Source organism: Macrosteles quadrilineatus, unplaced genomic scaffold (genome assembly GCF_028750875.1).
Source record: "Macrosteles quadrilineatus isolate MER2022 unplaced genomic scaffold, UCM_ALF_1.0 Scaffold_7__1_contigs__length_78375512, whole genome shotgun sequence".
In the NCBI taxonomy this organism is placed as follows: domain Eukaryota; kingdom Metazoa; phylum Arthropoda; class Insecta; order Hemiptera; family Cicadellidae; genus Macrosteles; species Macrosteles quadrilineatus.
In genome coordinates, this window is record NW_026542600.1 from 43,577,699 (window position 1) to 43,600,373 (window position 22,675).

At 32.7% G+C, this 22,675-nt stretch overlaps 1 protein-coding gene across 3 annotated transcripts in view; it reads right to left on the reverse strand.

Moving 5' to 3' along the window:
• LOC128997788 (uncharacterized) overlaps positions 1–22,675 on the reverse strand; it is a 53,369-nt gene that overhangs the window by 12,422 nt on the left and 18,272 nt on the right. For all 3 annotated transcript variants that reach the window (XM_054423481.1, XM_054423482.1, XM_054423483.1), the window contains exons 4-10: positions 20,162–20,356; positions 19,046–19,165; positions 12,625–12,736; positions 11,226–11,349; positions 8,619–8,754; positions 2,052–2,177; positions 43–169 (exon numbers count right to left, since the gene is read on the reverse strand). In XM_054423481.1, coding sequence (XP_054279456.1) covers positions 43–169; positions 2,052–2,177; positions 8,619–8,754; positions 11,226–11,349; positions 12,625–12,736; positions 19,046–19,165; positions 20,162–20,356 — 940 coding nt within the window. The remainder of the gene's footprint in view (positions 1–42; positions 170–2,051; positions 2,178–8,618; positions 8,755–11,225; positions 11,350–12,624; positions 12,737–19,045; positions 19,166–20,161; positions 20,357–22,675) is intronic.

The window sequence follows — 22,675 nt, forward strand, 5'->3', positions numbered from 1 at the left end:
TTTAGTAACAAGTGATTCCATTGCATGGGTTCAAATACTCACTTGCGATCAGGACCTAGGTGTGATACTACAACATCTCCGAGACGAACATGTTGTCCCCAGTCTGTGTAATGGGGCACCCCTCCACCCACCCCTACCAGGAACACGTACTCCACTTGTTGAAACGTTCCTGAAAAATACAACCACAAATCATGTAGTTTGAATTGAGTAAACCCTTATGCTAGAGATAAGAGAAACGTTTTAAAGTAATAAAATAGAGTAACACAGGCAATGAGCCTAGTACAATGCAAAAGAAGTAATTACAGGGTATTTTATTAACACAGCCCAAATTAAAAGTACTGTGAAACACATTTTAATGACAAGAAAAGCTTATTTGTTGGTATTGCCAGTTTTCTTGACTTCGTTGCCAATATGAATTGTCGCATAGTTATCTATGAGGTTTGGTGTCATTGGGAATTTATTGTAAATAAGACTTAAGATGGTGTATTCCCAAGCTCGAAGAGTTAAAAGAATATGTTAAAATTAAATCACTGGTTTTATGCCAAGTAAGGTTTGAAATTATAATTTCCAGGCGTGATTCCAGTGCATAATTAATAAACTGTTATTAACATATACATATAGGAAATACAGCTCCATTTAAAAATTTCTAAATCAGCAAGTTTTCAAATCAAGTCACCTTAATCAACACCTTAATATTCTACACATCTGACACCAAAAATGTCTTGATGAGTGGGCAGCTATTCAACCAGGAGATTAGAAATAAAACTCAAAACAAAAAGATAATTTTTTATTATTTTACAATTAAAAAGTAAGAAGTCTCAATTGTACATTAGATTACGGATTTTTAATTATTCATTTCAATAAAGCATATAAACCTAGCTAGTTTGTCAATAAATCTAGAACCTAGGCAAGTTCGGCGATATTCAGGATAGGTTACGTGAGTATCAGTTAATTTAAAGAATGTTCATAGTGAGGAAAATTATCAAAGCAAACATTTTTTAGTGCCCATACCCAAGCTAAACTACTTACTTGCAGAGGAATGATGTGAGCAAGGACTGGAGCTGGAATGAATCTTATTGTTCATGAAAAAGGAACATTTTCAAGAAATCCCCACTCATTTGTCATTCTAATGTGGGTTTCCATATTTAGTCTGTCCTCGAAAAGAAAGCTTGCCATTGGTTGTTATGTTTGTAGGACATTTTGATAGCCTAAAGGATGTGGCCAGCTGATAATTGTTATCTCTCACTATTTTTAAATGACATGGATTTTAGTTGAGGTCATTTATCAAGTTAGATAAATATTTTTGGGCATCACACACCTTGTTGAAAAGGAGAACATAGTCCTTGTCACCACACCTCCACTTAACACACATTAAAAGTAAAAAATAAAACAAGCTAAAGTTTTCTATTTCACTACAGTACCTTCCTTTGTTTGGACTTTTCCATGCGTTCTTTTATTTCTTTTTCCGATTCTCCGGAAGTACTAACTCTCTTCTGTTGTAAACCGGGTTAATTTTGATAAATGCTTTAGCCAACGAGTCATTCTCCAACAAAATGAATAATACCACTATAATGTTACTTTTCTTACAGTTAGGCTCTTTCTATAAAATAAAACTTTCTTCCAATTTTATACAATGCCCGGTATCATAAATGTTTTTAAATACCTTAAAATCAGAGCCATAGGTTACATCAACTATTTTATATGTTCATGAACACGTATAAGAGCCTGTATTGATGTTTGACCTACAAAGGAGTACAACAACGTGTTAATATACATGTTTTTTAAGCCCTTCAAAATAATTTTGAAAGAAATTGCGTAATTTAAGAGTAAAAGAAATGGGGAAAAACTAGTTTTTACCCCATAAAACCCTATTCCCATAGTCCAATGATGCTGAACTCGGAACTTATTCAAATAAACAAAGGTTTACTTAATTGTACCCATTTCATCAACGATACTGGTGCTATAAACGAAAAAGGAATATTTATTTTATTTAAATCAGATCGAGAAGAGAATGACAAAAAAAAGCTGAACATAGACTTATTTCCCCTTACCTAGCAGCCTAGTGGTGGTGTTGCCTGCAGCAGTCATTGCTTCTCTAGTGTGTCCAACAGTTGGCAGTTTAGTACAAACTATACGGTGAGCTCCCATGGTCCCGAGAGTGTAAACGTTTGATTCACCTGTAAATTATTATATGTGTAAACAATTACTGTTTTACGTTAATGTTTCCCCTTCATAAACCCTATATGGAAATTTTTCTTATATATGTGGGATAGATTGTCGATGCAGATTTCTCTTACAAAGAAATATGTGGAGTAAAATCATCTGTGTGGTTTTAATGTCTAAGACAATTTATTTTAACAATATTTGAAGATAAATTATTTCTTAAGCTTTTTGTTTTAACGGATATGAAAACGCCCCCAATATAAAAACAGTTTGTATTTAGGAATATAATTCTAGGCCTACTTACTTACTAAGATAAAGAATGTTCAATTATTTAAACAAATATTTCAATTAGTGATGTGATAAACAAATTTGAATTTTTTCAATTTTCAAATTTTTTTGATATAGGTATGTCATTTTTACCTTATTTAAGGTAGATTTTTTCCTTTTCACTAGTTAATGAAATAAAAATTATTTTGTAACAGACCACAAAAAATAAGATATTGTTAAATGGCCATACAAACTTTTAAGTAAAGATTTGGAAAAGCAACATTTAGATTGTCGCGACATTTCCCAATCTACAAGGTTATTCTACAAGGTCATCTACAAGGTGATGAAACTGTACCCCACCCAGAACAGATACAAAAGTTGGGCCTAGAAAATTTTCCGCCCTTCCTATCAAGGTGTGAGTATGCATGTGTTCAAAAATATCTGAGCCATTATTATCGGGATATAAATTATAATGTCCTACTACAATTTGTAGGTTAGAGTCACTCCACCCTGAAAGACTTTTCGTTTTGAAATTAATAGTAGCTTCAAAAGAATGGCTAATTGAGTTAGTTGAAAAATTGAAAAGTTAAAAAGCAAAAGCCTAATTTACATTTTAATTATTGTAATATTTCAATAATAAACAAATAATACTATGTCCCTGTTTAAGAAAATCGCACTCCTTTACCTTCAAAAATCGCCCTAATTCTAAAATTAAATTTGTAAAAATTTCTCGGATTTTTTACGGTTTTTTACTGAACAAGCATGCCAGCTAATCAAACCTTTGAAAAATGCTTGTTCAATAAAAAAAAACCGTAAAAATCTGAGAAATTTTAGAAGTAGGGCGATTTTGAAGGTGAAGGATTGCGATTTTCGGAAAACGCTGAAGAGTGTTTTGTATACAATTTAATTCCTGAAATCTTTGCTAGCTCTTACTGTTTTCGAGCTACAGCCGTTTAAAAAAAATGTGTTTTTCTTAAAAAAGGGGGCGAAAAATTCAAATTTTGAACTGCCACAACTTTTGATAGGATTGACGTAGAGATCTCTAGTTTGCGCCATTCTTTCTTTTTTCATGCCCTCACATTTGAAATGTCAAAAGGGGTACCTTGCAATTTAAAAATTTTATGTTAAGGGTAGGGGGAGAAAAGGGGGGAATGGGAACTTCACATTAAATTCACAACAATTGTGGCCCCTACGTCAATAGACAATTCCCCGGAAACTGCATATTTCTATCTATTGCAGTTTTTACATAAATAAAGAAGCAAGTTAAAAAAAAACACCCTGTATATTGATGTAACGTTAACAAAACTACAAAAATCAAATAGTGAAATAACACTGGACAATTGAATTGACAATAACTGATAATGATCAGACAATAAGTAAACCTGCATTTTGCATCAAGTTAGTTTGTTGCTCCGGCACATATCTAAATATTGATTATCTGCTTTTGCAAATCAGAATGTATTTGCAGAGAAACACCCTGTATTGTTGATGTTAAGTTTGGATATTTATGACTTCTGATTGGATTGATACAAACAAAGCACATCTGATACCATTAACCCCGTATGTCAAGCCATTTGCCATTTACATTGAAATAATAAAATAATTTTTTTAACTACTAAAGTAATGATGTTCTTTAAAAAGTGTAAGAATCCTAGAAAATGTGTTTAGTTTTGATTCAGTTTAAAAAATGTTTATAATTGTGAGGTTGTTATGATTACACATTTTCTTGGAGTAGCTATAGTGAGATGTTCAATAAACATAAAGCTTCTGCATAATTGGCTAGTAAGAAAATCTGCAAGACCATCAATCAAATTGACAACAAATTAAACCCAAATAATGACTGTGGCAAAGAATTAAAACAATGTGGAAATATGAAACTAACAGTGACGAACTAGGTAGCGGTGAAGCCAGTGTAGACATGGGTGCTGTTAACAAACCACCCTGGCACAGTTCTTCATTAAATAGTGAGAGAAATACACATAAGTGGTGTTACTGTATACTTTATATGTGAATTAAATATACTATTGAAATCCAAGCTATGGAAAACAAATCAAGTAGAATGGCTGTGATGGTTGGCATTGAAATGATGATCAAAGATGATTTTGAGTAGAAAACAAAAATGGCAAGGCATTTATGAACATTGACGAATCAATATACACATTTATACACATTTCACAACATTCCTAATAATTAGTAGTATGCAATAAATTGGTAAGCCCGAACCAGTGACAAATTTACGAAACCTATTTATAACAAATATTGAAATAGCCCATTGATTCAAACATGACAGGGCAGTCCCTGATGAGGAAGATACACAAACTGTGAAAAAAAACATTTAAAAAGTATAAATTGAAAACTAGGGATGGACAGGGTTGTACCGTTGGTTAGAAACAGGGCGGGATTTTTATTCCTACCTGATTTTTAGGACTGGAACAAGACAGGAATTTTCTCGCTGGGCAAAAAGGGTTTGAATCATGAACACCTCCTGTGATCACAACAAAGTCATAACTTCTAACTAGAGACATCATAATCACCTCCTGGGTTTGCAGAGCCACTATGAACATCTCCCGCAAAGAGAAATCATCACCACTCAAAACAAGCCGGAATTACTGACAATTGGAACAAATTTTGTCCCAAGAAATTCCTGCATTAAATGTACAGTAGAACCTCTGTTAACCGAAATCCGGGTTAACCAAAATGGTTCCATTAAATAATACAGGGCTGTAAAATGCTTAAGTAACTTCAGTTGTTTTGTTCTAATCCATTGTAACATTGTTTTAGCTTAAATAAAACACTGGGTTGTATATCATTGACTATATAGTCAATGGTTATACAGTCATTGTCTTAAATTCTTTTTTCTACCCACTGTGGGAACACATTGGTTATTTTTAGCATATGATGGGTTAACCGAAAAATTGGTTATCCGAAACAGCTCTCTCCCTTTATTTTGGTTAACCGGGGTTCTACTGTATTCCATTCCTGAAGATTCTGATTATATTTTCTTTGAAATTTCCAAATTTCCTGAAATTTCGGAACCAGTCCATCCCTATTGAAAACTTATTTCGAGGTTCGCTTGTAAATTAAGGATTTCATCAGGCTCCCGTAGCTAAGCAACCTAGTTCAAAACTGAGATTATTGTTGTGTTTATTACTTAATCTTATAATCTTATAAGTTGAAGGGAACCTAGCTGGTTCCCACCACTATGAGATGATCTTGCCATAATACTAGTAAAGTAGTAAACATTGTAAAAGAAAAAAAACAAATTTTTGAAGTCTAATTTTGAATTCAATCTCACTTTTTAACTGTGCCAGGGTAATAAACATATGAGAAACTAAAATGTACAAATATACAACATAATGAAGATACATGAGCGTACAGCGAGGTAGGCAAGAGGCCTGGGGTGGCCTTACCGAATGAGAGGGACCTGACCCTGGCCTTACCCCTCGCAGCTCTTGGCCGCAGCGAACCCCTGGGCATGCCTGTCACAACATATCACCCTCTACACCTCCACTCTCCCACTTGGAAACTAACTAGATGTGTCGAATCAAGCAATAGGAAACATTTGTTGAAAACATTTGCGTCGGTTTTAAACTAGGCCAGATTTTTTTAACTTATTCGAATAAATTTAAATTCGATTGCAACCATTCTTTGGGTTTTTTTTTTCTATGGTGCATTTAATTACATTTTAGTATTATGTAGCAATTTACTATGCAGCAAATGACAAACCCTATTGCACTGTAAAATGTTTAAAGGCAATTTTCCTAATCATTTTATCTGGGAAATAAAATATAATCATCAGTAGTGCATATATTATAGAGTTGAGTTATTTACCAAGCATAAATAAATATCAAGAGAATTTCTTGCAATAACCTTTAACTGTGAGAAATCTTTTCTTTCCAGTAACTTGTATTGTAAGTTAACAATATCAGATTTTTGAAAATAATTTTATCATGTCAAGTTTGGTTGGTTAGAGATGTCCAAATAATAAATGTTCACATCAACCCACACAATTCTGGGGATTTTATTATATAAACTCTTAACGTTAAAATTCGCTTTGTAGCATGTCTCAATCATTTTTAACTAAGCTTACATATTGCTTCAATTTTGGTTTAAGGTGATTTAGTTTAAGTATTCCTCTGCATTTCTTTACATGAAGATATACTTTTCAGCCTTATTGGGCTGCATTAGAATTACAATATTCTTCTCAAAATAAAAATTGAATGAGTGAGCAAGATTATTTCTTTTATTTAAGCTTAGCAAAATTGGGTCTAAAAGATAACAGTTTATAAACATTAATTTGTTTTGTCAATCATGGCGTCTGCCACTTGTTATTAATGATCCCAAAAACTATTTACATAAGATATATACACAAATCTATTCTATAATTGCATACATAAAATACTATTAAATTGAAAGATATATCATAACTCATTGGTTATATAGAGTACCTAATTTTTACAATTTCCTATTTTAAATTTTTATTTTTTTATTTTATTATTACATAAAAAATGCACTAAGATGAGCTACATGTATGCATTTGCAAATTACAACAGACAACAATATTTTATGAACGTCTATTTTATAAAAAATTTGTATTAGTTTAGGGTGGTGGGCAGTTGAGGTTTTTTCTAAATGAGTAATTTCACATATTTCACAGTTGGGATTGGGAGGGTTGGCACCGGGTGCAAACCCATCAGAATGTGTTAAGGTTAGGTTAAGTAACCCAAAGATATCCAAACAGTACTTAAGAAAAACCAACGTTTAAAAATTGATACGCAACCACTGTGACTCAGGCTTCTGAAGACCAGCCCTAGTGCTAGTTGACAAAGGTAAGAGTGATGTGCAACTGTTGGAATATTGAGACAGAATAAAAAGTACAGTTACAAAAATATGACAACTAACCTGTGTTGTATGAAAAGGTACTCGGTATAACCAACAAGTACAGAAAACGTTTTTCCAAGTGAGAAAGTAAATATGTACATAACAAAACCTTCACCAACAAAAATAAATGAAAACACAACACTGTAGCTTGTAGAGACGCACAGAAGCTTCTGAAACAGACAGAGACCTACCAAACTTGGTTCTTCTAACGAGCTTCGTGCTGTAATAGAGAGATGTGCGTTTGGTTGGTGGAGGCACTTCTACAAACCATTCGTTAGAAACATATCAGACAAGTTACAATTTACTAGCTCATTGCTAAATTACTGGCTATTAGATTTACCCTCAAAAGTATATTGTTCTAAAATTTAAGTACAGTTGTAATCTATAACACTATCTATTTTAAGACCTACAAATCTACAATTTATACTGCATTGAAAAGAAGAATTAGTTTTACTGTCGTATCAACTGATTGCCTGTTATTTTCTAACATAAAATATTGTTAATTATCATTACAGTCTTTTCAAAAATTTTGTCAAGTGCAAGAAGTTCTTTTGTGTTGGTTGTTTGCACGCACATCCAGTTTCCAACAATCTTTCTATGTAATTCACAAATTTGTTAGTGCTGAGGTGGTTACTTAAAAAATGTTTGTCGGAACTTTAGCCGCACTTGTAATAGGTTCATATTCCAAAACACAAAGTGATTTTTCCATCATTTTTATAGTTACAAGACTGTAATAAAAATAAAGATTATTTCCTGTTTTACGATTATAAGCTATCAGTTGATGTGACAGTAAACCGTCATTCATTGAATTTACAAGTATAAAACAAATAAAATTTAATCTTTTGTTCTGAAAATCCCTTCTGAATCAAATCTTTCATCTTTCCAAGGTGTTTTATTTATATACAGGTATAGATAGACCAATTTGACTAAAGATAAGTTATATTAATATTTTGTTTGTTTAAGTTTACTGAAATTAAGTAATTAATGTAAATAAATCCCTATTACTCATAGTGTTTATACGCTACTTAACTACTTGTAATATTAGTTTTGTAAAATAGTTTTCACTGATTTGACAATCACTTTCACTCTATTGTATAGGAAATTTATTGTTACTTTTTTGTTGGCTTAAAAATATGTTAAGATGTAAAAAATATATTCCAGAACCAGCATGGATTACAATTCCTTACCAAAATACTTGTGTTAAGGTTAGTGATAAATTGTATGCAAATGCAATACACTTTGTTTAATCTAACAATAAAACATTGTAAGATAGATAGCTACTTAGATTGATAGAACTGATCACATACCAACTGTTGTGTAGCGAACAAATGTTTCTTTGTTTTCAATCATGGCGTCAACAGCTAGCTTCTCACAGTATTGTGCAGTTATTATAGCTATTGTGGGTTGTTTTGCTTTCACCATGGTTGGCATCTGCTTTACAATCTGTTTGAGTAAATATTCCAAAGTTAAAATTGTTAATGATCACACTATTGACACATAGTACAGGGTGTTCATAAAAGAATGCCAGGATTTTAAACGGTCGTTGCTCAGGGACTATTCAAGATAATTAACCGATTTAAACGTCAAATTGAAGGGAAAAGAACAGAGTGTTTTTCTCATTCTTTGATACAATTCGGAATGATTTAATAAAATTCAGATTTTCATCAATCTTATATGAGCGTAAAACTGGCAACGTCTGTAAGCTTAGGGTGATTGGCGGGTTTATCTGATGTCTTAACTGAATCTTTTTAGGCACAAAGACTCCTTTTACAGGTAACATTATGAATCAATTTAGGTTTGTTCAACTGAAGACTTCGTCGGGCAATCATTATTTTCGGGCTTCTGATGCAGAATTGTCGGATTTCTTTGACTATGTCATTGCTTGAATTTAGCCGGCCAGGTGAATGTCTTTTCAAAACACTACCGTGCTACGAACCTCATTACACCAGCTTCAAGTTTCTTTATCATTAAGTAGATTTAAATTTAGTTTAATTTAGCAATGGATATAAACTCTGCAAACCACAGATTACAATCTGTGCCTTCTGTTGTGCAGTAAACGTTGTACTGTCGACTGGCGTCAAGTGTATGAGTCACAATAGCGGCCTAGCACCGCGCACCTGTAATGCGCATGCCAAGGTCAAAGTTTCTTCCCTTGCTACACGGGAAACAAAACTTAGTTATTTTAGCTTCAATTTGACATATAAAACGTTTAGTTACCTTGAATAGTACCCAAGCAATTATCCTTTGAAATCCCGGCATTCTTTTAAAAACACCCTGTACTATTGAAATGTGAATTGTAATTGTTCCAAACCTTTCTTAAATGCAGCTCACAGGTTGTCTATTGTGTAGACTTAATGAGGCAAAGTAGGCTTGAAAAGATACAACCTTTCAATCTCATAAATATTCTTTTGTTTGAGGTTAAAGATGTAACGTTGAGCCCAAGGTTTTAGGGATTTTTATTAAGATAGCAGTCTTACCTGAAAGAGTAGACAAGTACCCGCCCCAAAAAGAGAAAATATAATACGAGGCCTAAGTAAGTAAAAAAAAGTATGTAACAGACATTTAGCATCTGCGTCGCCATCTTGTTCTTACACTCAGGACGCATCCAGCCATGGAAGCATTGGCGTAAAATATCTATGTACTTTGTTTGTAGTGTAGTGTTCAAATTAGCTCTGTTATTGCAAATCCCGCCAGTTGTGAGGTGTGCTCACGATCAGTTTTTGTTTTTGTTGATGAAAAATCAAAAGCAAATTGAAATTTATCGCCAGATTTGTGATGTTTATGGCAAAGAAGTGATAAGTGAAACAAAACCACACCACAAAACAATCCCAAACACACACACAATCAAGTTGTGTTGTGGTGTTTGTTCTGTGAAGAAAAATGGAGCATTAATTTTAATATCCGAACAAATGTTCACCATGAGAACCACATTGTTAGGCCTAGTCTAGTGGATGTTGAACTGGTAAAGAAAATCCACGATGAAATCTGTGAAAATCATTTCACAATTATGGAAGTTGTGGAACATCTTTTCTAAATTTGACAGTTTGGTCCACAAAATTGTATTTAAAAACTTGTCACCAGAAATGTTGTGTCCAAAGATCTTAACAGATGATCGCAAAATACTTGCTCCAGTACACATTCCTGGAAGACTATAAAAAAAAGCGGAAACCAAGATTTAAGCCATTTTAAAAGACAATGCACAACTGCTCACTTGGCCTTCACTCATTTTTCCTTTGCCGTAAAAATCCCAAAACTGGCGGTAAATTTCAATTGGCATGTGAATTCTTGCCAACAAAAATCTGCTCACAGAGTCCACTTCACAAATAAGGCAGGACAGTGAAATGACAGCACTCATTTTAACACTCCATTGCAAACAAATTCACATTTCTGTAGTTGGATGTATACTAAGTGTAGGAACACTCTGATACTAAGATGGCGCCAATACAAAAGGCCTGTTACCTTCTGGACGGCACTTGTCTTTCAGTTTCATTGATAGCATTTTCAACCTTGAGTTGGGAAGAGAGATCAACAAAGAAACCTTTCTTGGATTAGTGTAAGGAGCAGTGAAATATTTAAAGTTTTGTTTTTAGTAAACAAAGAAATTTTTTGAGCCAGAGTGTACTCTTTTGCATTAATATCCTGCATTGATATCGTAACAAAAATCACTAGGCTACAAATTCCTTTAACAATGCTTGGAATTTTTCATGTTGTTTAAGTTCTTATCAAAGCCTGGCAATGATTTCTACATTATTACCAATAATTACTCATCTTTTTAGTAATAATCAGGTTGTTCTGGATGTTTTATAACAGCTAAACAAAGTATTAAAAGTGAATTTAATTCCGAACAAGCGTTTAAAAAATCTTAAAAACCTAACCAACTAAACTAATTCCCACTATGGATGTTGTATGAGTACCTGTACATCTGTGTCATGCTGTACAATCCTAGTGTAGGCTCCATGCTCCATAGCTTTCACTAATCCCTTCTTCTGCAATTCAAGAAGATGGCCAACAACTAGTTCCTCTTCCCAGTTGTGTTCCCTGCAAATATTCTTGTATTAACACAAAATCTCATTCCAATTGAACTAAATCAATTTTTTGGTTGGAACATGTTTTTTTTTTATTTCAAACTCTTGATTGAATGAGCTCTTGATACCTGCATCATACTACTATGGATTATTTCAGTATATTAAAAATAAGTTTCGAGTTGAAAATGATGATAAAAATTTACCTTTCCACCTTTAATTTTTGTGGGGAACAACGAGTCATACCCCTTCCTGCCCTGCTAATCATCAGTCGCCATTGTTTTATCACCGAAATTAGCTGTGTTTCTATGAAGATCTTGCAACATTTGCTTACTTTCTGCTCATTACATTTATAGTAATGATGGATGGGTTGACAATTTTTAGTTCGGGTGGGACTTTCCCTTCCCTGGTAAAAAGGGTTTGTTTTAAAAATCTTAAATTAACATTCTTGCAGATGGCAATAATGTTGACAAACAAAATAAATTTACAGTCTTAATGGCGCTGATCTACTTATATAAACTAGTGTTGATTCCAAAACTTATTATCTTAATACTGAAACTGATACCAGAAAAATCAATTCTCAATGCCGATACCATTTTTTATTATTTTACCAAATTTACGGCATAGGCTAATCTAATTAGTGAATACTTAGAAAATGACAGGTTGAGTGATATACCAGGAGTGGATTAATATCGCTCAGCAGTAGCGGAAACATCATCAGCGATGGAGGCAAAAGCATGAACATCTCCCGTGGTTATGTAGACACTACCATCGTCTTTTAGGATTTCTTTTAATGTAAAATTGCACGATATTTTCAATCGTGCTATCTTGGCAGATGTTTTGTTTATCCGATTCGGCATCGACTTTTGATGATCAATTCTCGATACCAATTCCCAAGTGTTCAAGAATCGGTGGTATCGAGAATCGACATATCCCTAATAAAAACCAATAATGGGTAAAAATATGTGTACAACTGTTAACTTAAAATAAAATGACATATTTGGTGCTATTTAACAGCAAAACATACGTCTTATTGAGAAATCACTGCTAGCTAACCTCAAACAGAGATTTAAACCGACTATCGCTGTATTTTTTTAAACATTCTAGGATTTTAAGTCCTGATATGATTACCAGTAGAAAAACAATATAAGCTTTAGTAATTATAAACACGTTCACAGCGCCATCGTGAACGTATCCTGCGATCACGACGCCATCGTTAAAATAATGAACACAGACATTTCCCTTTGTCAAACAAAGGTTTGTCATCACACCTGATGATGAAAGCATTTACCTAGCCATGTCCTCAGCAGTGATAGGGTTGGGGTAGGCAGATTCTATCAATTCCAGGACCTTCTCCTCTGTTAGGATCACCAGCTTGCCAAGGGTACTCTCATCTGCTGACACTAGAGATCATAGTGACACATTAGAGAAGAAAAATATTACAGTAGGTAAATACACTACAGTTGTTAGTTGTTAAAAGGAACATTTAACCATTTAAACCAATATTTTTACCTCCTTTATGCTTTGCTACGATCTACAATGCTTAGCTTAGCTTTAATTATTTTATTATTTATCCTGGGATGTACGATTAAAAACTGAATGATTCATTTCCAATGATTTTTATCATGCTGATTTGAATTTTATGTAAAAGTTCATTAACCAAAAAGTAAATTATGTCGCATATTTTTGATACATAACTTTAAATGTTAAGACCCCAGATCCTAAAGTAGTTAGGATGAGTGTGGTGTATTATGACGATTTTTAAAAGTGATGTTTTGAGTCCATATCAGTAATTAGAACAGTTCTCTAAGCCTAAGTTATCCCACTAAGTTTTAAACCTCTAAGTATTTCTTCTGTGTATCTTCCACACTCATAATATTTTATGAAAACACTTTAATTCAAATATCATACTGTCACCCATTCCATCGATTCATCCATTGTTACTAGTATGGCAGATTGTTTGCATACTCAAAATGCTACCTATGCCACCAATACGAATTTCAAAAATGCCTATTGTTCTGTTCTGTACTACCTTGTAATTCAAGACCCGTCTAGAATAGTATATAATAGTGTAGGGAGGACACTAAACCAAATTGCAGAAAACCTTTATTTTGTACTTTTTTAAGTATACAATCCAACATATCAAAACGTTGAGTAATCTTTAGAAATTTCACTTGCTATTTTAAAGTAAAACAGTTAACAGTAATTAGTTTCTTTTAATAGCTCAAACTGTCACATAAAATCATTGGTGTATCACATCCCCTAAAATGCTGGTAGGAGCCCAACTAGTGCTATTTTTAGTTCATCATATAATCGATTTGTAGTGTTTGTTGAAATACACTTTAGCACTCCCAAACATCAAACAGTCCATACGCAACTCGTATTTTGGATACTAAGGTCTATTTTGGTTCAACACTAAACACAATCTTTGAATTTGAATACATAGGACTGTTAGAATCCAATCTGCTATTTCCTAACTTTGTTTGTGAACTTCTTACTTGTTCGTATAGAAGGTTTACTATCCAACAATGAGAATGAATTCTTCATTTTTAACTGAAAATATGAATGAGAACAGAAAAACGAGTGGAAAAAAGATAAGGTAGAACTAACTTTTACTAATGCACAACCTAAAAAAAAAGAAATAAAGTAATTAATTGTTAGAGTTTTTTCCACAAATTATCATTTCAATGTATCAAACTGTTAGTAGGTTATTTACAAAAGAAAATCCAAACACAATGTTGTAAAACACAGACATTAACATGGTTGTGAGGGCTGATGAAACTGCATGTAAATATTTTATTTACACTCACATCAATTAAAAATTCCGTTTTATATTAGCACACTCATGAAGATACATCATAATAATCAACGTTGCACAACTATTTTACTATAAAAGCATGTTAGTAAACTCACACAAAGGAAAATACCCTTGTTGCAGCAAACCTGGATAGGCCTATAAGTAAATTTCCAGTAGCTTAATGAGTTTTTTCATCAAACAGTTTCATGGTAAAATATGTTTTACTATAAATATAAATCAAATTTGTTCTCTCAGTGCTTAGGTTTGCTGTCAAAGGTACACAAAAGCTATTGCTTAGATTTAATTCTATTTATATAAAAAAAATTTAACCGACTTTTTTTTTTAGATCTTAAAGCAAAAAAATAGAGTGAACCCAGGCTCAAGTCTTCCCATGAAAACTATGAAGCTTCTGCTCCTTCCCAACAGGCAAAATTGCTCAACTGCCAATAACAATCTTGATCATCATAAGTTAAAAATGAAATGTGTTTGAATTTTTGCACCTACTATTCTGAAGTTAGGTAAGTATCTGTTTTTATAATGACTTTGGATCATTCACTGCAGATTTCAAAGAACTAAATATTAGAATACAAAATGTTTGTGAACAAAGACTAACACATAAAATGTTGTGTATTGTCTGTAAAAGTTATTGTAAATTTTTAAAACAGTAGAAGACGGTAAACAAAATCCATTAAATTTTAAAACAAATATTGTATTAGCTTGACTAGGTAATTGAACTGTGTAAGAGCCTAAAATATTGGCTGGTATATAAATATTAGTCTATTATATAAGAATTTGGGAAAAATTCAAGTTAAGTGTCAGATTTTATATTTTACACTTGTACCATATCCTTTTAGTTTATAATTTCAAGAAGATTGGGACAGCAATAGTTGTATACACTACATATTATTAAAAGAATTTACTCACTGAACTTGATTTTGTTTTTTGTGTTTTTTGTATATTATTTTTGCTATACAACTTGTTTACTTTATGTGTACTTTTTGAGGAATAGAGACTATTTGGTTTCCCAGAAAGACACACATCGGTCAATTGATACTAGTCAGGACAATATTGAAATGATAACAACATCAAAACCATGCATATTTGTTAATTGGGCGACAAACAAAACCCAAACCTTGTTCGGAACGTACTGGGCAAAAACAAATCAGCAGATATCCAGGCTCGACTAAAAACAGAGCGACAATCACTTAGAACGATGTTTCTTTTAATAACAAAAGTAATAAAACTGGAATCAACAGAAAGTTTTAGATAATGGACATTTTAAATTTTAATGAAATTTTCCAATTAGATTATAATGTATTGAAATCTTGTTAGGTGTGTGGTGTTAAACACAAGATAAGTTTTAAAACCGACCCCATAATTACACTGTCATATAATTTTAAGAAAGGAAAAAGTTTTAAAGAATTTTGCTGATATACAAACAATAATCACAGTCCAATGGGAAAATTAAATATGGCTTAAAGTAGGCTGCAATTATACAACAAATTTCTTATTCTGCAAAAAATGATTCAACCAACTGAAAAAGATGTTACATTTGTGATGTATTTTGAAACGTTTGTTCCCAGTTGTTTCAGACTTGAAAGGAGCCTAATGAGCTGCGACAGTGAATTGTCCATTGTACTAACATCGTGTGACCAAGGTCTTGGGACAAAGCACACTGTACTGACTGACATTGGCAGAGAAAACTATGGGAGAGTAACCTAGGAGTTGTATAATAACAATAACATTGGCCAGAATATACCATGATAAGGCGTTATTGACTATGCAAAATTATATTGATTAATCCAAAACAGAACCACAAATACACACTCATAAACAAAAGTCATAACTTTGGAACAAATGGGGACAGCATGTATAAATCAAATTTAATATCAGTATAAACATTTATCAAATAAAAAAATCAGTCAACAAATCTTTTAAACAGCATTTTTTGCAAATTTAAGTGACTGAATTTTTTTTATTATTTTTTGTTAATTGAGAATTTATTTATACCTTACTAATTTATTGGTATAGCACTTCTAATGAGTTATTTTTAGACCAACGATATAAAATAGTCAAACGCCCTCCCCGTACCCCAGTGTTATTTTTGGATCACCGATACAATGATCGAACAGATTAATCATAAATTAATAGAGTAGTAAATAAATTGTGGGTTATGTTCCATAAAAGGGCGTGTTAAGTATTTCAGTCATGGTTTGATGAAAAAGTTACATCATTACATCATTAAATCAATATCATCAGTGTTTGAAAATAGTTTTTGAAATAAAATAAAACTACTTTATTATTTCATCCAAAACAGAATGTTTATATCAAGGAGGTTTTACATTTTAATTTATCACACAAGTTATGCATTTTTACTATCCTGATAATTAGACCAATTGGTTAATTACAAGGCAAAAATATGGTTCGTATTCCACCCCTTAGTTGCCATTGATTGTATGGACTATTAATTAGCAGCTGTGTCTAAGGAACATGTCGGCCATAGTCACTATCAAGACTACAAGGTTGTGCCACTCATCCTACACTAAACTCCATTCATACTTGGATTTAAATAACTACATTTGTATGGTCGCCATTTCAAAGTAAAGTATTAAAGTATTTATTTATTAGGTTAGTTTAATCCATGGTTATAATTAACTCATACACTAAATGTTAGTTAATTTACAAGATTTACGTACAGTACTCTTATCACAGGCTATAATAGCATTGACTATATAAACACTATAGTGTTATATAGTCAATGCTAATAGCCTATTGCATTTTTTATTATTTGATCTTTGTATGGATTTCAAGCGTTTACCTTACAAACAGAGGCTTTAGTATTGGCATTGACTATATAGTCAATGGTATTGCTTAGTTGTGAGGCAAAATAAGATATAGGGTAACAAACACAGTCATTAGAATAACAATATATTGTATATAACGAAATACAATCAATATTAGGGCAAAAATAAAATGTAAAATATTACAATATTAAAAGCTCCAGTCAACGTTCATGACTCCAGGCTCCAGGTAACTTAATGTTTCAAAATGTTTGCAGACGACATGAGCAGTGCACAAAATCACAGAGAAGTAAAATACTTTTCTATGATGAAAATAAGATTGCATAATAATCAATGACCCACGTTATAAAACGTTAAATTTGTTACCTTAGTTCGTTATCAGTGAAGAGGCCTAACAAAATTAAACGACAACAACATATAACATATTATTAACACGTTGACTGCGCGCGCCGACTTTACAGGCGCTCCCCAGTGGCGGGCGAAGCCCCGGCGCGCAACCGAATCAGCGAACGCAATTGGCATTCAAATATTTCAGTCTGACGAATCACAAAAGAGCAGTGGTGACTGTGCTGCGTTACCCCGAGAGTGGATGTAGTTCACTGAAACACCCAAAGGTAGCAGCACTGCATGGATCCGTATCCAGTGTCTTTGTAATGTGGGTTGAAGAGAAAAAATCCCCGAAACTGGGACAAAAGCATTGCCAGACAGGATTTTACGGGAAATTTTAGTACCAACCTACACCAAAGTAAAGCTCGCATTCTAAGCTGGCAGGCTGGCAACGATTATAACGTCTCCGTCTGAGGCTAAGCTCACACTGACTCAATATATTTCTGTTGGTCTGGTGCCGACTTTAGTCCTGGGAGCGCTGGCGACGCCGACTAAAGTCGGCACGCGCAGTCAACGTGTTAATAACATTAATGTTATTACTTGTTCAATACAATTATTTAATGATAGATATTACATTTAAATAAGAATGACTAAAATCTTTCGGCCCCACTCGTCTCACGGGCCTCTCTGCTCACCGTTTCCCGCTCACCGGTTGGTTCGCGGGCTCCCTCAGTTCCGGGCCCCCCCCCCCCGCATTGCAGGCCCTGCGGGCCCTTCTGTTGCGCCACTGAGTCTTTCACTGGTTAAGGAAGCAGTGTTGCCAACACAATATGAATTTACAAATGAAAATTACAAGTCAATTGAGTCATTGATTTTTATTTACACTTAGTCTAAGCCTGTTTTTTAGGTGTGGAAAGGGAAAAGGAAAATGTTAGGCCTATCTGAGGTTGAGGTTTGGGGGCTCCCTGGACTTTGTGAACCATTGATAAGAAAGTTCCTATCTTCTTAGTTGTGATGGGTTACAAGTGGGAGGGAAAGATCTTATTATTTTTTGATTAAAACAACCGTTTAAATCTTGCATATTGTGGCTCGCAGCATGAATAGGCACTGGTTTATCTGAGTGGTTGTTTTTTTATGTCTGTCCTATGATTGTTGTATTGAGATGGGCAATGGTTGCATTGAAGTTGATTTACAACATTTTTCGTGGAGCATGTATTGTGTCCTTTTATTTTTAAGGTTTCTCCTGTTGATGTGCTTGTAAATGTTGTGCTGAGCCTATTTATGTGGCAGGTTTTGTATCTTGCTATGTCACATGGAAATAAATCTTCTGTAGGTTTATCTTGGTCTTTGTTAGGGTTTCATAGTTTAGGGTGAACTAACATTTTCTTTAAATTGGCTGGTTGTTGGAATGTAGTTGTGGGAGGTTTTTCTAAGAAGTCTTTGGTGTGAGGGGATGCTCTGTGGATTTTGAAACAGTCTTTAGGATTGTGAAGCCTGCTTATCCTATCCTTTGTCTCCCTTATTCTCAGGCAATAAGCCTTTCTATTCAAACCAAGAGATAATACGGTTTATTATGCTGAAATTCCAGGAAATCTAACTCTCTATAAGATATTTTGACAAAGCAAGCGTTTATAACAATCGTGTATGCATTATCAGATAGAGTATAAGTGAATTGAACAACAAAGAGTACCACTCCAAACAATAAATAGTCCGCTGAAAACCTCCATTTATAACAATACTAAATTAAAATTTTTATGTTATACAGTGAAAAATATGTTCCAACTTACATGGCCTTGTTGGTAGTGATGTTGCCTGTTCCAGTTGTCTGAGAATGATTTCAAGTTTACGAATGGTTGGATACTTGTGTTGCATTAGCTTCATTATCTTCTTTATGAAACCAACATAATCTGAAACATATAATGTTTGTATGTAAACAATATTACACATTAAGGGATCTTCCTTAAGATTATTTATTGATTGCCAGAAAAAATATATCATAATTTGAATTTGTTAGTTGTTTTAGAGTATTAGAATAAATCTAACGGTTTATAATATTACCTATGTCGTCTAGGCTAAATCATTGTCTATTTCAAATTTAAGATATTATTTCTATTTATTTTGTTGATCTTTGGTACATTTTCACAATATAGCAATGTAATGACTGTTATGATGGAGATGTTGCAAATACCCTGTAACTATTTTGGCAGAAGCGGCAAGATATAGTTTAATATTTACAGCCTGCAGACCAAAGTATTCAAGACACACGCTAGCTTACAAAATCTTAACCATAACAAAATATTAGTAAGGAGAGAAAAAAATTAGACAATTCTACTAAGTAAGGAATAGCCTACATCATATTTATTTAGTTTTAGACATTCTTGCAATTGTATGTGTATTTCAGTCACTTCTGAGAAAAAAATAAATGGTTAACAATTCACTATTGGATCACTTTATATAGATCCAAAAGTATAGATGTTTAGATGTTTGATCGTATCCAAAAGAAATATTTTTTTTATATTTTCTTTATTGCATATGAATTATACTGTATATCATTATTGTGCCATGAAATTTAACATCTTTTGTATATTTTGAAATTTGAGAACACTGGTCTGTGCTATAAATCAGAATTTATATTAACATATATATACATTTTTTCCACTTTGTGGTAATTACATAGAAAATGAAAATTTTAATGAATAATTACATGATTAAAATCAATTGCATATTATTCCTTGTTTTTTCCTTTAAAAAAATATATAAAATATGTTCCTGGGTAATTTATTTTATAAAAAAATGTTTTAAAAAATTCTTGTGCGGCGCCTAAAAAATTCTTGCCACTACAGAGTAAAATGACTGCCAGCTCTAGGGTTAAATTAAATTATTTCTAGGTCGTCTAAAATTACCTCTAGGGAACTCCTGAGGAGCGACCAACTCCTTGAAGAACTCCTGTGCAACATGAGGCTGGTCTACCTCAGGAAGTTTGGAACAAAACCAGAAGAGCAAAGTGCGAGATTCCAATGTATGGTTGCCTGTCTGAGCATTGACTAAGTAAACCCTGAACTCCAAACTTAAATCGGCCGCAACATCTTCGCCAACTCCTGAAACATGGTTTGAAATAATACTAGAATATCATTTACTTCAAACACGCAATGGTAGCCTAAGTCTGTTAAATTGATAAATTATATTTTAATAATATAATATATGTAATTATATTTTTTATAGTATAATTAATTATAAATTAATATAATTTTTAAAAAATCAGGTATATATTTTTTGGAATTTTATGAATTTGTACTCCTATTGTTACAACAGTACAATAAAACTTTCCCAAGCTCTGACAAACAGTTTTACATTTCATTCACAATCTCATGTTTTGAGAATTCCTGTTCCCACAAAAACTGTACAGCTTATTGTTTCACTCATGTAACTGGACAACAACAACTGGGCAAACAACTGGACTTGTGTAATGTTTACAAACAATGTTTCAACAACAATCTCAGCCTGTTTTTGGGCTTTTATAATACTTTGTTCAGATTTTAACAGTTGTGAACAGGAAAATATGCCTTGTACCAAAAGTGTAAAATATAAGGCTACCACTTACCATCTTTTTTGTATATTTACCGTCTTGTGAATAACAGTATAAGCGTAAATATATGTTTTAAGTGTTATAAGACGTTTCTTTTATTTACTTTCCGTAAATTTAATAACACGTACAATGCTGATCAAGAAGTTATTTAAAATATAAGCAAATGAATAAATATTGAATAGGCCTTGTAAAAATAAAAATAAGTAGTATGAGACTCAAACCCTCAAACAAGCCATCGTCATTAATGTTAGCCTGAAAACCTTTAACACCTATTAAAGGTGGTTAGTCTATTAAGGACAGCACCTTGTTATCATTGTTCTGCTGTCCAGTTATACAGTAAAGTTAAAACACTAATAGCACAAGAATAGAAGTAGTCAAAGGTATGTATCAAGATACATTTTTAATTTACTTTACTTAATCTGTCTAAAAAACTTTTTATATTAAATTAAGAGGTATAAATCTATTTTTTACGTTTCCGATAGCCCACAAGACCTTATTTAATATTAGCGTGATTAGGTGTAGTATTTAAGATTTTATAATCGGTTCTAATGAATGGAGAGTCCAATTCAATTCAATTCATATATCTTTATTCATTTTTATGTACATTGTACAATAAATAGTGTAGAAATAATCATACAGTGTCAACAGGATAAAAACAGCAAAACATGACGAATGATTATAAAAACAACAAAAATACATATTATAAATCTATTAAGTTAATGTCAACTATCATAGCGACTTAGGGAGTTGTAAAAATCTTCAAAAGAATAAATTGCTAAATTTATTAAAAACTCTTTCAAATATTTTTTTTCAAATTTGTTTGGATCTATTTCTGTTTTTGTATTATTTGGAATAAATTTTAAAAATCTATTACCTGCATAAGATGGTTTCTTTTCAAAAAATTTTGTCCTGTGTGGTTGTATATTTTCGTTCTTATTTCTTAAATTATAAGAATGGGATTTTTCTTTTGGTTCCGAATATACTTCTTGTGTTTTTTGCAATTATTATTGATTCATATATATACTGCCCGTAAACAGTAAAGATTTTTAGGTCCTTAAAATGTTCTTTAGCTGACTCATCACGCTGCAGCTAAGCATGATTCTAACCGCTCTTTTTTGCTCCTTTAAAATGCTATCTAGATTAAATTTTTTTGGTGAGCCATAGAGTGCTATGCCAAACAAGATATGTGAATGCACATGTGCAAAATATAAATTTTTAAGTTTTCAAATCACAGTAAAAAGACATACTTGATAAAGCATGAATTCCGGAATTAATTTTAATGAAAGTTTTGTGGACATGTTTATCCCAATTCAAGTACTGATCTAGTGTTGAACCCAAAAAAATTTTAATAATTTCTTCATCAATATTTTTTTCAGTTATAGCTTATTGTTGTTGGCTCCATCTGTCTATTTTGCATTGTCTTAAAATGTATAGATTTAGTTTTTTGTAAGTTCATCATCAAATTGTGGTTATTAAGATAATTCCCAATACATTCCAATTCTACATAAGGGAACACTTCTGTTCGCTCAATTGAGTTGGATGATACGACCAAATTTGAGTCATCAGCATTCAGACATAAAGTTGAATTTTTATTATATATATATATATATATATATATATATTTTTTTTTTTGTCCTAGGACGCTAGGCACGAGCCTGGAATTGTTTTTCACATTACTTCAGGCTAGACCTAGGGGTTGCGGCATTATCACTTAGATAAAATCCATTGGTGACTTGGCGGGGATCGAACCCGGGACCTCAGGGACTGAAGTCCCGCGCTCTAACCACTACGCCAGCTCGCTCCCATTTATTATATATTAAAGACTGATTAT